The following is an 18,027-nucleotide window of genomic DNA, read 5'->3' on the forward strand; positions in this document are numbered from 1 at the left end:
TTTTGGTCAAGTAAAAAATAATACAGATGCTTGGTGAAACTTGTACAAAGTAAAAGAGCATGAATTACCTCTATTTCTCACAACTAACCAAACAACACTCCCCCTGGGTGTGGACTAAGGATTTTCTACAAATTCCAATTGTTCGAAATTCTACCTAAAACTACTCTTTGGAAGTAAACCAAAAGTGTACATAGTTTCACTAACTAGGCATGTGTAAGTTTTCTTACAAAAAGAGGAAAAGAATGACTATCAGTGCATTGATTTGAAGCCCTCAGTTAAGGCAACCACTTTGGCTGATACCTGGGGTTGCAACTTTGATACACCTTGACGAATGTCCTGTAATTAATAAAAAATGCTACATAAGCCATTTTTAAGGAGAATTCAGGTTTCCCATTATCCAAGTGAGAAAATAAGGAAGAAATAAAACTGAAAACCATGTTGAGACTGCGTTGACAACCTCAATATTGTAGCGTGGTGAAAAATGGGTTAAAACAAGTGTTTTGTTCCGTATCCATTGTGCATGCTCCATTATCTGCAACTCCAAAATTTGGAAGAATTAACTGACTATAGTTGTCAAAAACCTTCCAATAGTCAAAGGGGAGTATAGTTTGTCGCTCGAGCCAAAGATAGAAGAGCTATATTTAGCATCATGGTAAATCTTATGTAGGTATTTCAATGACTCAGGTATACCTCATATAGATGTGTATGACCATGCTCCCGTGCATGCTCAACTCCGCAGTTGTCATCCAAGAACGTTGCCTGTCAACGCAGAAATGATATCTTAGAGATGAGATTAAAGCTTTATCCTAACTGCTGCATCTGAATGGTTCCATAAAGTGAGGAAATTGTTCTAATTGCTATATCTTTTGACCATTCCGTTTTCACTAAGCCAATCAACATTACAAGGATAAACCAGCTTGCCTTAAATGGACTCTGCTAAAGAAAGGGCATTAGAAAGACAAAAGGGTTCCAAAAAGTTGATTGTACACTTTATAAACACAAAAAGAAGAAAATATGTTTCTACCCTTCATGGCATTGCAGAAAATAATCGGGTAACTTGACATACAAATATGTTGCTAAACACACAGCAATTCTATCAAGGAATCCCATTACACAGTATGGACTTTCATCAACAATAACAAACAACCCAGTGTAATCCCACAAGTGGGGTCTGGGGAGGGTAGTGTATACGCAGCCTTACCACTACGAAGGTAGAGAGGCCGTTTCCGATAGACCCCCGGTATGGACTTTCATCAACAACAACAACCCAGTAAAATCCCACAAGTGGGGTCTGGGGAGGGTAGAGTGTACGCAAACCTTACCCCTACCCCGAGGGAGTAGAGAGGTTGTTTCCGGTATGGACTTTCATCCTTTGGATATCATTTACATTTTTGCTGTTGCTGCAGCCTCAAGGTTTGTGTATTTGAAAGCTTACAGATTTCCCGACAGAGATGAACATAGTAGGTTAATCAGTTAACAACCTAAGATGCTAGGGCTGTAAATCACAGCCACGCAATCAATTGGAGTGAAAAATTATATATACTTGATGCATGAATTGCAGTAACTTGTCATGTTTCCCCTCTAATACACCATTTAAAAAGGTAAAAAATAGCGGATTAAACTCCATAGCACAGAAACAAGAGGAAATTAAAATGAAATCATTAGAACTATAAGGACATTAAGGTACACCACGCAACTCATGTTCTGACCATGCACATAAGAAGCCACTTTGCTCTCCTTTCCTATTTCACCTTACCTTTTAGGCCTATTATGATTAAAACGAATAAGGTTTTAAAAGAATCAAGATACAAGCTTATAAGTTAACAAGATAAGCAGCAGAGCTGCAGCACTTACAGTTTGGATCTATCCTCAAAGAATAGATCAATGTAAGGAAACTAATATGTAACCCTATACCTACACTTTTGGTCAGTAAAGGAGTTAAAAGGAGATTATTACAAGATAATTCATCTGAACTTCAAGACCAATTAAGCATTAGTTTGAGAGAAAAATATGTCAATAACTCGAATGCTGAAATGCACAAAGGACACTGATTGAACTTGGTTATGAGAATTAACTTATATGTTTATTCATTCAGCTATACCTCAGTTATAAGAACTTTTGCCCGCAAAGCATCAGCACTGCGAGGATCAAGATAAAAGTCTGATGTTGTATCTCCTGTGAAGGCTACTTCAGGACACAACACACTATCTGTTATCTAACAAATGAACATTTTCATTAGACAAGAAAACTATTTGAGCCACCACTCATAACACAAAAACTTATGTTACAAGTTATGAACCTGAACACCCGATTTCTTCAGTTTCTCTATTTGTTTCCCCTGTAGATGAATGTATTGCTTCTTCAGCTTCTTTCTGACTGAGTATATCACATAGCCCTGGAGAATGCAGTAAAGAAATAATAAGTCAATAAATTGAATATGACCACCTTAGCATGTAGGTCGAGGTTGTAGGCATTAACCAGAGTCTGAAATCTTGGAAGATACTCAACATATCCAAGTCTAGAAGAAGTAAAAATAAATTCAACTGCACAACTTTTTCATTGGTGAAACAGTGCCATGTGAAACACAAGGATTTTAAGATGGAAGACAATGGGTTAATGAAGCCACGAAAATTCAGTGAAGCAGGCTGATAATGTTTATTAGCCTAGGCCCTAGAGTATTGCAAAGACTATCGGAACAAGGGGCTTTAAAGACATTAAATCCTAGTCTACAAAAAAAGGAAATTTCAGCGAGTTTTCCATGCCTTATTTTAATTGAGATAAAAGGTTTCGAGGTATTTCAAATACGGGGAAAAAAAGAGCTGATTTGCAAACAAACCTGGCTGGGAATAACATGGTGAGTTCTAACTGGTCTTACAACCAGGTCATTCCGCATTTCATATGTTTCCCCTGAGTGCAAAGTTTCCAATAACAATTTACACATGGAGATAGGAAAACAAAATGGAGAAGAAACGCATGTAAAGAAAACAGAATATTTACCTACATCCAAAGCAATCAGATCCAAGTTCAGGTCCACCTGACTCATTGATCTATGAACATCAAGCAACTTCTCTACATCTTCTTTTATGGAAGGAGGTACGAAGACTGTCGGAGGTTTCAAGCCGTACAAGCCACGAGTGGCAATATACATAGGAAGTCCACCCTGAATCAGAAGATATGGCAGAAGTCACTGCTGGCTTCGATGTTCAAATCAAGCCATGGGACGAAGTGTGCTTTTTATACCAAGAGTTGTGCATAGGCCCATGGATCATCACATTTTTAAAACTAAATTCCTCTTTCTGAGTACATCTACTACTCAATGCAGATAAACACTATAAATAGAAGGAAAACTTACAATGTGGTCAAGATGAGCGTGAGTGATAAACAAGAAGTTTTGATGAACAGCCTTTGATGGGCATCTCCCAATATCAAAAGCAGCCTTTAGTTGTGGCACAATAACACATGTCTCGTGCCCACCAATCGAGTGTCCTTCAATTGAATAACCTTCAATATTTATCCCTTGCCGGTTTACCTCAGCCCTGGCTTTTCTATACTCTTCTTCCTCTATTGCTCTCTCAATGGCAGACAAGAAGCCAGTAGAGGAACTTTTGACACCACATGGAGCTGGAAGATTGATGTGTGTTTGTACTGAGAGACCGTGGCTCGGTTTTTGAACATTGTGTTGAGGATAAAATGTGCTGAATGAAGGCACTTTTGGGATTACAGTGGCTACAGAGATTTGCATCTTTGAAATTAAGATCACATGCAGGTTTACTCTGGGCGGGAAAGAAAGGGTTTAGGCGTTTTCAATATTTGAGTTATGAGCCCTACAATTAAACATAGTTCATTTAGATATCAGTTTGTGAATCCAAAACAACCAAATCTTGACTAGGACACATGACATAATACCATATAAGTTGGGCTCGACTATATGAATCATTTGGATCCTTTCCACTCTATTCATGTCTATCTCATTAAAATACTTGAATAATTTTGTCTTTTGTGCAAAGTATGAGTTCTCTAAAACTAAAGATTCTGATCATATTAGATGTTAACGCTAATTATCAAAAATAAGAAGTAGCAAACCAAGATAACATAGTCTAATTTATGAACCCGCAATTTTTTTGTGAACAAGCTTGAGAGCTTCTATGTTTGTTTAATCCTTCAAATTTACATTGCCGTAACTACATTTAAAAGTTGTGAGACATCACTGGGTTTGTTGTTGTAACTACATTTAAAAGAAATTTTATTTTTCCCTAATTCAATTTACATTGTACCTTCAACACTTCCTTTTTAAAATCTTCAACACCCCTGTAAGACCCTTAAGTCTCTTTCATTTGGGACACCCATATATACCATTCTAAGAAGAAATCAAATCAGAAAAATAAAGATAAACTTTTGAAATTTAATAAATAAACAAGAATGCAAAGATAGTAAAGGATGAATATACACACACACCTCTGTCCCAATATTGACACTATTCCTATTTAGAGAGTACAATTGTCTTTTCTAAGAACTTTTCTATCATCTTAAAGAGTTTAACTAGTATAAAATGTTGTGTTTTTTAGTAGCTATTTATATATAGTACACAAATTAGTTAAGAAATTCCAAAAAGTTATTCAACCTCAAAATTAAATAAATTGACCGTCTAACTCCGAACCCGGCATTCTTTTTGTGACGGAAAGAGTACACTATAACACCATCTTCCGACATACTGTAGTAATAAAATGGAGTAACACTTTTTTGAGCAAACAATAAAAATAAATGAAATATTTTTTCCACAGAATGGAAGTAGAGAATTATAAAGTATCCAAGCCATTCAAAATAAATGTAAATAAAAGATTATTGGGTTTACCTGAAATAAATTTATGGAGTCGAAGAATGTAAAAGAAAAGTTGGCTTTATATGGAAAGAAACTGAGAAATAATCTGCAAAAATAAAAGCTTCAGAATACCGGTGGCCGTCAAATTTTTCGTTCAATTTGCTCTCAATGCCGGAGAGAGCATCAGTGTCTTGACAGTGTGTTCCTGCAGAGGGAATAGGAGAGAGAGAGAGAGAGAGAGAGAGAGAGAGAGAGAGAGAGAGGGGCCGAGGGATAAGGTTTTCTTTTTTTTTATTTTTCCTCTGGACAAATTGTTGATGAAAGAAAAAAGACAAATTGTTAGAGCGAAGATATTTACGATATTTACGGATTTACCTAAGGTCATTTGTGTAAGATTTAGTATTTTGGTGCTTCAACTAGGTTTTTTCAAAACCGAACCGAAACCGAAGTTTAATGGTTTATTGATATCGGGTTAACGGTTTTACGGATGGAGAACGGATTGAAATTTTTTATTAACGGCTTATCGGTTTGGGGGCGGATTATTCAATTTTCTTAACGAATAATCCGTTAACCCGTTAAGAATATATATATATATATATATATATATATAAAATTTATTTTTATCCATATTACTGCTATGGACAATTGTACGAAGTGCAAAGTGAATTGTACTGATTGCTTGGAAGTATCTAATTGGCCATTGAGTCTCTTCCCCACATGAGAGTGGAGACCAATAATCAGTATTAAACTATTAACATTTACACTTTAGAAACTCTAGCATCTAAACCCAGCAGCCAACCTTTTCGCCTCTCCCTCTCGCCTCTCCCCGACTCGCTAACCCTCTCCTTCCCCCCTCCCTCTCCCTCTCCCTCTCGCCATTGTGTTTTTGTTTTTTAACAGTTTATCATCTTCTTAAACAATAAGAAATCTGTTCAAATGATACTGTTGATGTATTCTGTCGTGCACTTCTCAATCCCTTACCATCCACTAGAATGTAGTATGAGAAGATAAAAGAAGTATCGTCTGTTTATTTTCCAATAAGGTATTTCGCCCAAAGTAATCTTTCATTATGGGTACAATGATGGATCTCTATATATTACTTCTCTTTTGATATCCAGTATTTGATTCTAGTAATATGGCCTCATGGTGTAATTTAGCAGATGCAGAAAGAAGGGGTGAAACTAGATACTTTTCTTCTTAACAACATGCTCAACTTGTATGGTCGTCTTGGTCAGTTTTCAAAAATGGAAGAACTCTTAACTGTCATCGAAGCTGGACCTTATGTAGCCGATATCAGCACCTACGATATCCTGATCAATGCATATGGACGATCAGGATTTATCGAAAAAATGAAAGAGATTTTTCAATCACTTCCTGCAAAGAACTTGAAGCCAGATGTGGTTACTTGGACTTCCAGACTTGGAGCATACTCTAAAAAAAAAATAGTACCAAATATGCTTAGAAATATTCGAGGAAATGATCGATGAATGTTGCTATCCAGATGGTGGAACAGCAAAAGTGCTCCTTTCGTCTTGTTCAAGTGAAGATCAGGTTGAACAAGTTACAACTCATTAGATCAATGCACAAGAATGTGAAGACATTATAGTTGGTTTGAAATGGCTCATTTAATTTCCAGCAATATGTACTCCCCAACACTGTATTAAAGTATGTTAAGTTTCAATCAACTGAAACTAAATCGATAACCGCCCGATAATAGCTAAACCGATACCAATCCGCCTGATATCTTATCGGGTGGCTAGCGGATTAATACATTTAAAAACCGATAACCGATAAGCAAAACCGTTAAGAGTAAATAAATGCCTGATCCGCCCGTTAAGCAGCCCTAACTTCAATCCAACACCATTTCTTACGCCATTTTGGTGTGACCAAATTTTGTGTAACACTATTCATCAACATCATTATTGTTCATCAATATTTTACTATTATCTTTTATTACATAACACTTTTAATTTAACATATTATAAATTTTGCTATTACTTATACTTTTTATGTAATATCTTTACAATATTAATTTTACATTTTAATTTTGGTGTATAAGGTTTATATATTAATTTTCGTATATATTTTTTATATAAAATTATAAGTTAATTTTATTATAAGTTATGATTGTATAAAAATATATAACCATCAAAAAAATGAAAAGTGCAAATCTAAAATATAATATATTGTTAAAATAACACAATGTTCATTAAATAACATAAAAATAAATATTTAATATGGTAGCGACTGATATAGATTAAAATTAAAAATAGATTAAATAACATAATGGGATGAGAAATTTACAACAATAATCTAGTGCTTTGGTAGGTCGCTTCCACATCCACCAATCTTTTGCACTTCGTAATGTATTAATAGAGCATTTATGAAAGCAACATACTAATCATGTGAGTTGAATATTTATTTAGAAATTAAACTTTATTTTACCATAATGTAATATTTATTTAATTATATCTTATCAATGATTTTATTTTTATTTAAAGTATCTATTAATATGTATAATGTATAATATTTGCTTATAATTTATATTATTTAAAAATTTATGGTATAAAATAATTTTATATTAAATGGTTATATAAGAAAGAAATATGAATTATATGGGATGAATATGTAAAAAAAGGAAAAAAGAATTTGTTTTATGAAATAAGAAATAAATTTAAATAAAAAATAATATAATATAGAAGAGAGAGAAGAATATAAAAGAAATATTTTTTGGTGTAAAAAATAGTATAATGGGTTGGAGTTAATTTGAACCATTTTGGTGTAAACAAATGATGCAAGAGTTGAAGATGCCCTAGAATATTTTATACCAATTGCAAGTTGGACACTAATTTATATTTCAATGAAAATTGAACTTTAATAGTATGTTTGACAAAGCTTCTTCAAAGGTCAAAATACTGAAGTTAAGGTATTTGATCAAGATTTTAGGATAAAAAATTAATTATAAGCAAAAGTTATATTTGAGAAAATAGCTTCTATCCAAAATACTTTTTTAAAAAATACTTATGAAAAATAATTTAGAAACACTTTTTAAAACTTGGTCAAACATCAAAAATATTTTTTAAATTAACTAGCCAAACATAAATTACTTCTCACCGCAAGTACTTTTGAGAAAAGCACTTCAAAAAATAAGCTGATATTTGAAGCTTGGTCAAACAGGCTATAACTTACTTGTGGATGTATGCATGTAGTCCTGAATACTTTTGGGGGGTGAACACCTACCCGAACAAAGAGGGTCAACAGTTCAACATTTTTTTTAATCGTAAAAGGTCCAAATTTATTCATGTAATATTAGAGATTGACCAATTTTACTTTGGTTATGCCCGTATCATTGATACAGTCCAACGTGATAGGGTGGATTCCATTAAAAAAAAAAAAAAAAAGAAATAGCAAGAAAAAGAATTTTAATTTATTCATCAACTTTTGACTATGCTGTAAAATTATCTTTTAAGTTGGAGCTCTACTGAATAAAGAACAAAATGAGATTTTTATTTCTATAGGGGCTAATATATTATTAGACAAAAGTCAAATGAATTGTAAAATTGCTCAATTTATCCTTAATTTATACTTATCTTTTATGTTGTTGTTGTTCTTTGATAATTAAATACTTTATTTGTGAAATGACAGAATAAGAATATTACAATTATACGTTACTGAAGCACTGTAGCAAATGTAAGATTGTCAATTCTAACAATTATCTCTCGTAGACTTTTACTTTTTTTTCTATTCAAGTTTTTAATTTTAGTTTAGTGTTGTTAGTATTTTTTTTTTACATGGCATCTTGGAATGAGAATTGGTCGAATATTGGTTATTCTTATTTTGGTGATCCCTGTCCATATTACGGAGGACCACACTTGTGGCAAAATTGTGAATCTCAATCTTATGAGTGGAATTTTTGTAATGTGTGTGGTTGTCAAGGTAGCCATTGGGATGATTGTCCTGATTCTTTTTATCCTTCTTTGAGCCCTTATTATGATATTTTTAATAATGTTTATAATTTGATAGGAGCAATGAAATGGAGGATGTAGAGCGTGTTGCCCGTATTATGGACATGATGAGGCAAGTAGCCGAGCAACAAGATGAAAATCAAAAGGTTATACAAAGAATTAGTGCAACAATCACGAGAATGAAGGTTGAGGCAGACGAAATGGCTAAAGAGAGCGAGTTCCCGCCAGAAGATAATCCTGAAGAAGCAGATATAGTGAGCCAATCTTGGCTAGAGGAACAAACTCAACTGATAAAATCTCATGAGTTTCTTCGTGATGGTCTTTCAAATATGACAGAACACCTGATATAAGAAAGAACTGAGTTCAGGCAAGAGATAGACCAATTTGGCTCAGATATCCATGACATGCAGGCTAAATTGAATAAAAAGGTTGAGGCGTCTGATGCCCTACAACCACGACAACCAATTGTTATGGATACTGGCCAGCTTGTGGAGCAGAAATAGGAATTTCAACTATTCGACCAAAATATTACTAATGATGCCGAGGTTAAGGAAATGTGCAAAAGTGAAGATGTTAAAAGTAAAGCGTTTTTAGAGTTTGAGCGTATTGATCTCATTCTAAATACTTTTCAACATTGTGCTTGGTTGGTGATACGAGAATTGATCCATTCGAGTATATGGAGGAGTCAATGGATGAGGAACAAAGTGCATATATTCTGAAATTTGTGATGCCAAGGAGACAAAATGACATCCCTCACTTAAAGGCCAAGAAATGCAAGATGCGATATCTATTGCTTGGTTCCTTTATTTTCACACCACCGCCCCAAGAACGTGACAGAAAAATTGATGCAAAATTTGGGCCGCAATTCATATTCTCATAGTGGAACGAAAAGTGATGAAAGTGATGGGGTCGTGCTGCGACTTTAAATCAAGCGCTTGTTGGGAGGCAACCCAATTCTATTTTTTTCTTTTTACTTTTGTTTATTTTTTTATTGTGTTATCTGTGTAGTGTTGTTTTTGTATTTTGTAGGAGTAGGAGCACGAGGTCAAAGCTAATAGGAAGTATGCAAAAGCGAGTAGGTGATTGAAACTAAGTGTGTGGTACCCACACAAAGGATCATACCTGAGAGAAGTCTGAGGATCCCGCGAGCTGCTAATTCTTTGGCCTTTGGTCTACCAGGGAGTCTATTTTACCCTTTTGTTATTTACAGTGTGCATTGAGGACATTGCACAATTAAGTGTGGGGTGAGGAGATTGTCTCGGTGATTTTCTGTGCTATCCTAGCTTAATTGTAGTATTCTTTCTTAGTATAGTGATATTTATAATTAAAAAAACAAAAAAATAAACATAAAACAAAAAAAAAAGGCATAAAGTATGCATATTTATATGTATATCACCTCGCATTTTACTCATATTACGTGAGTTTTGTATGTGTAATGCAGTGATTTATTCTAATTCGTGGTGTTTTATGTGTAGGAGTCGAGTGGAAGTAATTTGGAAAATTGACGTGCAAATTAAAGTAAAAACGGAAAAATTTGGAGGAAGTACTAGTTTGGTGTCTAGGTTGGCGCTAGGCACTAACCAAAACGCTATTTACAGAATACCAAAAAGTTTGCTTTCTAGGTTGGTGCCATGCATCAAGCGAGACGCCAAAAGGCATATTTTGTCCTAATTCGGATGGGACTTGTGATTTCAACCCTACACGCCCCCAACATGTATTAAAGGGGTTTTAAACCTATTTTGGGGGGGGGGGGGGTTGGACATTCTTTGGAGGCGAGAACGGGACATAGAACACTCGGGAGCAAGGATTCTCACTTTTTCTTCATCTTTCTTAGTAGTTTCAATTATTCAAATACTTGTGAATTTATTTTGATACTATCATGAGTGGCTAAAAGTCATAGTTCTGGGGTTGTGATTTAGCTATAAATATTGTTGTTTAAAGTTGACTTAACCTTAATTACAATTTACCAATATATGATTGTTTCTTCAATTCTGTAAATAACTACTTAATTGTCTAGCCAGCAGTTAGGTTCTATTTACTAACTATGCTATGCTTGGGAAAGCCATGTTTAGATTAGAGAAGAATTGAAGATAGCACGATTTTAACTCTGAGGGGGCGGATTTGTGGCTAGGATAGGAATATACCTAGTCACCGTGCTTAATTAAATATTGTAATCCTAATGCATTCTCAATAAATTGATTTCATAGAAATATAGGCGTTAATCTATTTTGAATAGGCGAGTAGTACTTCGGGAGAAAGTTACGAGAGCAATTGTTCGATTAATTAGCAACCATGAGTGAATTGTATAAAAGGGAGAGTTAACTAGAACACGATAGGATTGGTGAATCGATCACAACCCTGAAATATTCGTCTCTACTGAATACACAACAATCATTTTGCTGATTGATAATTAGTTACTAGTTAGAATTATTGTTTAGTATAATCACACTTTTGAACTCTGAGTGACTCGACTAAATAATAATCTTGGTGAATTTAGTGGGTAGTTAATACAAGTCTCTGTGGGTTTGACACTTGACTTATCATTTTATTACTTAAATTCAATATTCAAGTCCCCGACAATATTCAAGTCCCCGGTAAAGGCGCCAAAAACTTATTACTTGTACGATCATGTATAATTGCATGTGCGTTTGGGAGCAACAAGTTTTTGGCGCAGTTGTCGGGGACTTGAATATTGACTACTTTCTAGTTTTAGCTATAATTGTTTATTTCATCAAGTCTAACATTACCTAATTGTTGCTCTGCTATCAGGAACCTTGATTGAATGCGAAGGGTCAGAAGCCAGGATAGACTTCAAGGCTTTGACCCCGAACCTGAGAGAACATTACATAAGAGTTTGAGGGAAGCAAGAGAGACAAATAATCTTCAGGAACTTGTTCAATTTCCTGTAAACATGGCAGAGGAGCAGCATATTGCGGTTCAGGAGGTGGCGATGCCCAGCATTGCTAATGTCACCTCCAGCATTGCGAAGCCCAGAATCATTGGGCACTTTGAGCTGAAATAGAGCATGATCCAGCTACTTCATGCGAATGGGCAGTTTATGGGTCTTCCACACGAGGATCCACAACAATATATCCTGAACTTCTTGGATATTAGTGATACTTACATCACTAACGGAGTCACTCTAGACTATGTGAGCCTCACATTTTTCCCATTCTCTCTATTGGGCGAAGCAAAGTGATGGCTGAAGGCAGAACCATCTAATTCTATTGCAATATGGAATGATCTGGCAAGGAAATATTTGGCAAGGTTCTTCCCTTTAAGCAAAACTACAAAGAATAAAAGTGAGATAGTTACCTTCAAACAGAAATCGGGGGAGTCTTTATACTCAGCTTGGGAGAGGTTCAAAGGGTTGCTCAGAGACTGTCCTCATCACAATCAGACAAACGAAGTGTTAGCTCACACTTTCATAGAAGGGCTACATCCTGAGACAAAGATTGTGGTAGATGTTGCAGCTAGAGCTCAAGTGTTGGAGAAAAGCTTCGATAAGATATATGCATTATTGAAAAAATTCTCCAAAAGTAATCCTGATTGGCAAGGAGAGATGGGCAGACACACAGTGCAAAAATCAGCAGGGGTTCTCGAGTTAGATGCCGTCTCTGCATTATCAGCGCATATTTCCATATTGACCAACCAAGTCAATTAGATGACCTTGGTTATTAACAAGCAACAAGCACAGCCAGTGCAACAGATTCAATTATTTTGTGAAGTGTGTGGAGAGTGTCACACAAGCTACTTATGCCCAGTTAATCCAGAGTCTGTCTGTTTTATGGGTAATGCAAATAGGGGCTAGACAAACCAGTATGAGAACACTTACAATCCTAACTAGAGGAACCACCCAAACTTCTCTTGGGGTTGGAAACCAAGGTGCTCAGAATTAGTATAGGCCACAAGCACCTCAACAACAATATAGACCACCTCAGGTTAAACAACATGCAAACTCGACGAGTCACCTTGAGAAGATGATGAAAAGATTTATGGCTGACCAGCAGGCCCAAGCAATATAGATGATGAAGAAATTAATGACTGACTATCAGGCCCAAGCAGCAACGATGAGAAATTTGGAGCGACAAATGGGACAACTTGCCAGTGCCCAAAATACTCAACCAGCTGGGGCTCTTCCTAGTGATACGGAGCCTAATCCTAAAGCTCAAGTCAATGCAGTTACCTTGAGAAATGGAAGAGTATTAGAAGAAGTTCTAAGGAAAAAGAAGTATACGGCTAGTCCTGATGGAGAATTAGTTCCCAAGCCAGTTGAGGAGAATGAGAAAGAGAACAAAGGATCAGAGCTAGTAATTATGACGAGGCCACCACCTCTGTTTCCACAAAGACTGCAGAAGCAAAAAGATGACGCTAAGTACAAGAAATTCTTAGATATTCTGAGCCAAGTACGTGTGAGTTTGCCTTTGGTGGAGATTTTGCAGGAAGTGCCTAAGTATGCAAGGTATCTCAGAGATATTGTGGCAAACAAGTGAAGACATACATAGTTTGAAATAGTTGTACTTACTGAAGAGTGCAGTGCTAGAGTTCAGAGTAAGCTTTCTCCTAAGTTGAAGGATCCTAGGAGTTTCACAATTCCTCTGTATCTTGGAAAACAAGAAGTTGGTAGAGCCATATGTGATTTAGGGGCTAGTATAAATTTGATGTCATCATCTTTGTTCAAGCAACTCGGATTAGGGGTGCTTAGACCTACTACAATCACTTTACAGTTGGCAGATAGGTCACTAGTTATGCCAAAAGAAATTGTTGAGGATGTGTTAGTTCAAGTAGGAAAGTTTATTCTTCCTGCTGATTTTGGGGCGACCATTCTTAACTACTGGTGGAGCGATTATTGATGTGAGGGAAGGAAAGTTGACGGTGAGTACATCACTTTTAATGTGTATAAGGAACTTAAGCTCCCTAAGCATTATGAGGACTTATACATGATTACTATGGTAGAATTGAAGGGGATAGAGCAGAGTTCTTATGTGAATTGTAGTGATCCGGATGGGACAACTGAGTTAGAGAAGGTGGTATTGCAAGCTGAGTGTGTAAAGATAATTGAGAAAAGAGCCAGAGAGGAAAGATGAGATCTTCTGAGAGCGTGCAAAAAGGCTAGACTTCATGGGAGAAAGAAGAAGAGAAAGCGCCCATCCTGAGCAGAGTAGTAGAGTCGTGCCACGACTATAAATAAGGCACTTGTTGGGAGGCAACCCAGCCTGTATTTTATTTTTATAGTGTCAAGTTTTGTGTTGTTTTTATTTTGTAGAGTAGGAGAAGTCTGAGTACCCGAAGTTGAAGCTGAGTAGCATGTTTAATCTTAGGTGTGGGGTCGTTCCGACCCTTAATATTGAGGATCATGTGCGAGTTAAGCCCGAGAGGGTCTCGAGGTATGTCTTATTTTATTATGTTGAAATGATGAAAAATTAAGAATTTCCAAGAATGATCTAGAAGCAACTCTATATGTGCCCGATATTGAAAGAGCAGTTAAATTGTGAGTGAACGAACCCTTATTGTCACGACCCGAAATTCCCGCCTTCGGGACCGTGATGGTGCCTAACATTTCACTTGCTAGGCAAGCCAACGTTAGAATATAACTAGCCATTTTAACAAAAATTTAAATTAATTAATAACAAGGAAACAAATGCGGAAATAAAATCTGAAATAAAGTGAATAATCCATAATAATAGCGATATCTAAATATCATCCCAGAACTGGAGTCACAAGTGCACAAGCTTCTAGAACAATACAAATAAAGGTCTCAATAAAATTCAAGTTATTTGAAATATAATATACAACTGAGATTAGATAGAAGGGGACTTCAGAACTACGAACATTGTACAATTATACCTCAAGTCTCCACTGGTAGCTGTAGCTGGTCAAATCTACAGTACGCCGCTGGGACCAACTCCGAAATCTGCACAAGAAGTGCAGAGTGTAGTATCAATACAACCGACCCCATGTACTGGTAAGTGCCTAGCGTAACATCAACGAAGTAGTGACGAGGCTAAGGCAGGTCACTTACATTAACCTGTACACAATAATAATAATAATAATAATAATAATAATAATAATAATAATAATAATAATAATAATAATAATAATAATAATAATAATAATAATAATAATAATAATAATAATAATAACGGGAATAGTAATAAGACCGGTAAATAATATCAATAATTGAAGTCAATTCAGCAGCCACAATCCTTCAACTTATTTCCATTGCGGCGTGCAACCCGATCCCCCAATATAAACTTAGAATAAATCTGTTGCGGCGTGCAACCCGATCCCCCAATATAAACTTTTAAATAAATTTATTGTGCCGCGCAACCCGATCCCCCAATATAAACTTTAAATAAATCTATTGCGGCGCGCAACCCGATCCCCCAATATATTTAACAACTCTTAAATGTAATAAAAATACTCCATTAAATACCACGTTCAATGAGAAACTATTAAGCAATAAGGCATACCATAATTATAATTTATTTATGAAACAAACAATGACAAGTAGCAATTAATTGTGGAAATCAGGGAGAAAATAGGCAGTTTAATATTTAATATGCTAAATGTCAAGTAGCAATTAAGACACATAAATCAAATAAGCATGTAACAATTATTGCAGGAATTCAATGCATTATATTGAGCATGGAATATGAGAGAAATAATTAATATAATAATTAATTCATGTCTTAAAACAATTTATGATTTCAAATAATTATGCAAATAATTAATTTGATGACGTATAGACACTCATCACCTCGCTTATACGTCGTTCACATGAATTTCAGAGAACAAATCATTCAAGGGTTCTATTCCCCCAAGTCAAGGTTAACCACGACACTTACCTCGCTTTGCAACCAAATTCAAGAATCCAATAAACCTTTGCCTCACGAATTCGTGTCTGAAATCCTCAATTCTAGTCATAAACAATTTAATATACTCAATACAAATCGTAGAAATTAATTCCATATGAATTTACAAATTTTTCGGATTAGAATCCAAAATTTATCTTATAAAATCAACAGTAGGACCCACGTCTTGAATCCCGAAAAAACTTACGAAATTCGAACACTTGTTCCAATACGAGTTCAACCATACAAAAATTATCAAATTCCGATGTCAAATGGACCTTCAAATCTTAAATTTTCGTTTTTGGGAAATTTTACAAAAATTTTAATTTCTTCCATCTAAATCCGAAATAAAGGATGAATATAGACATGGATTTATGAAATATAATCACTATATGATAAAGAACACTTACCAATTCGAAATCGTGAAAAACTTCTTTGAAGTCGCCCCTAAACCGAGTTCTAAATCGTGGATAATGAAAATGGGACGAAATCCTATTTTAGGTATGTTTTAATTCACTGGCGTCAGGCCCTCTTCGCGTTCGCGAAGGGCCTATCGCATTCACGATGTGCAGGAGCCCAAGTGGCCTTCGCGTTCGCGAGTCCTCCCCTGCGTTCGCGAAGGTTGCTTCATCTGGCCTTCGCGTTCGCGAGCCAATACTCGCGTTCGCGTGGAAGAAACAACGATTCCCCCTCCTCAGGTCACAAGCCTACGCGTTCGCGAGATGCTGGTCGTGTTCGTGAAGGGTAAGACCCCCATTGCTCCGCGTTCGCGACCTATCTATCGCGTTCGCGATGAAGAAAATTCCCCTGTCCCAAACTCCCCTTTGCGTTCGCGAAACACACGACACCGAAAACCAGCAGAAGCACAAAAAAACAGATTTTTTAAGTTTCAAAACATCCGTAGCCTATCCGAAATTTACTCGAGCCCTCGGGGCTCCAAACCAATTATGCACACAAGTCCAAAAACCACTTACAAACTTGCTCGCGTGATCGAAATGCCAAAATAATGCCTAGAACTATGAATCGGACTCCAAATCAAATAAAAAAATTTAATAAAACTTTAGAACTTCTATTTTTACAACCGGACGTCCGAATAACAACAAACAAGCTCCGTTTCTCACCAAATTTGGCAGACATGTCATAAATATAGTAATGGAACTATACCGAATTTCGGAACTAAAATACGGACCCGGTATCAACAAAGTCAAACATTAGTCAAATCTCTTAAGTCATTAAACCTTTAAACTTAAAAATTTTGACAACATGCGATAACTCGAGTTAGAGACCTCCAAATTAAATTTCGGGCATACGTCCAAGTCCCAAATCACGATACGGACCTACTGAAACTATCAAAATACTGATCTGATTCTGTTTGCTCAAAATATTGACAAAGTCAACTTAGTTGAGTTTTAAGGCTCTATTTCTTATTTTAATTAATATTTTATATAAAAAATTTCCGAAAAATTATACGGACAGCGCACGCAAGTTGAGGAACGATGAATAGTGTTGTTTGACGTCTCAAAACACAGAAATAATTATTAAATTTAAATATGACCTTTTGGGTCATCACATTCTCTACCTCTAAAACAAACGTTCTTCCTCGAACGGAATTAGAAAAAGTACCTGAGCTGGTGAAAAGGTGTAGATATTTACTCCACACATCTGACTCGGACTCCCAGGTAGATGCTTTCACCGGCTGACCTCTCTATTGCACCCGAACTGAAGGATAACTCTTAGACCTCAACTGTCGGACATGCCAGGCTAGAATAGTTATCAGCTCCTCTTCGTAAGTCAAATCCTTGTCCAATTGGACTGAGATGAAATCTAACACATGGGACGAATCATCATGATATTTTTGGAGCATAGACACATGGAACTCCGAATGAACCGCTGATAAACTAGGCGGTAATGCAAGCTTGTAGGCTACTTCTCCCACTCTTTCAAGAATTTCGAAGGGTCCTATATACCTAGGGCTCAACTTGCCCTTCTTTCCGAACCTCATTACACCTTTCATAGGTGAAACCCGGAGCAATACTCTTTCTCCAACCATGAATGCAATATCACAAACTTTACGGTCGGCATAACTCTTTTGCCTAGACTGAGCTGTGCGAAGTCGATCCTGAATAATTTTGACCTTATCCAAGGCATCCTGTACAAAATCGGTACCCAACAACCGAGCCTCTCCCGGTTCAAACCAGCCAACTGGCGAACGATACCGTCTTCCGTATAATGCCTCATATGGAGCCATCTGAATGCTCGACTGGTAGCTATTATTATAGGAAAACTCCGCAAGTGGCAAGAATTGGTCCCAAGAATCTCCAAAGTCTATAACACAAGCGCGAAGCATATCTTCCAATATCTGAATAGTGCGCTCTGACTGTTCGTTTGT

The 18,027-nt window shown here is 36.1% G+C and overlaps 2 protein-coding genes and 1 non-coding gene across 4 annotated transcripts; 1 reads left to right on the top strand and 2 right to left on the bottom strand.

The window, feature by feature from the left end:
* LOC107770551 (tRNase Z TRZ2, chloroplastic) lies at positions 1-5,097 on the bottom strand. 2 transcript variants are annotated; one of them, XM_016589875.2, is made up of 9 exons: positions 4,952-5,097; positions 3,353-3,824; positions 2,998-3,160; positions 2,837-2,907; positions 2,300-2,395; positions 2,102-2,215; positions 691-759; positions 458-532; positions 1-336 (listed from the first exon to the last, which is right to left on the bottom strand). In XM_016589875.2, the coding sequence occupies exons 2-9, from the start codon at positions 3,740-3,742 to the stop codon at positions 250-252; spliced, it is 1,065 nt and encodes a 354-aa protein (XP_016445361.1). In that variant the 5' UTR covers positions 3,743-3,824; positions 4,952-5,097; the 3' UTR covers positions 1-249. The 2 variants fall into 2 exon arrangements, with proteins under 2 accessions (XP_016445361.1, XP_016445360.1); XM_016589874.2 differs by having other exon boundaries at positions 4,853-5,087.
* Positions 5,098-12,079: 6,982 nt separating this feature from the next.
* On the bottom strand, positions 12,080-12,181 carry LOC142168522 (small nucleolar RNA R71). Its single transcript, XR_012698377.1, has one exon. It is a non-coding gene; the product is annotated as a small nucleolar RNA R71 (small nucleolar RNA).
* Positions 12,182-12,809: 628 nt separating this feature from the next.
* On the top strand, positions 12,810-13,637 carry LOC107818864 (uncharacterized). Its single transcript, XM_016644921.2, has 2 exons — positions 12,810-13,246; positions 13,322-13,637. Exons 1-2 carry the CDS (start codon positions 12,810-12,812, stop codon positions 13,635-13,637), a joined length of 753 nt encoding a protein of 250 aa, XP_016500407.2.
* The last annotated feature ends 4,390 nt before the right edge of the window (positions 13,638-18,027 follow it).

Source organism: Nicotiana tabacum, chromosome 13 (assembly GCF_000715075.1).
Source record: "Nicotiana tabacum cultivar K326 chromosome 13, ASM71507v2, whole genome shotgun sequence".
NCBI classification, from domain to species: Eukaryota; Viridiplantae; Streptophyta; class Magnoliopsida; order Solanales; family Solanaceae; genus Nicotiana; species Nicotiana tabacum.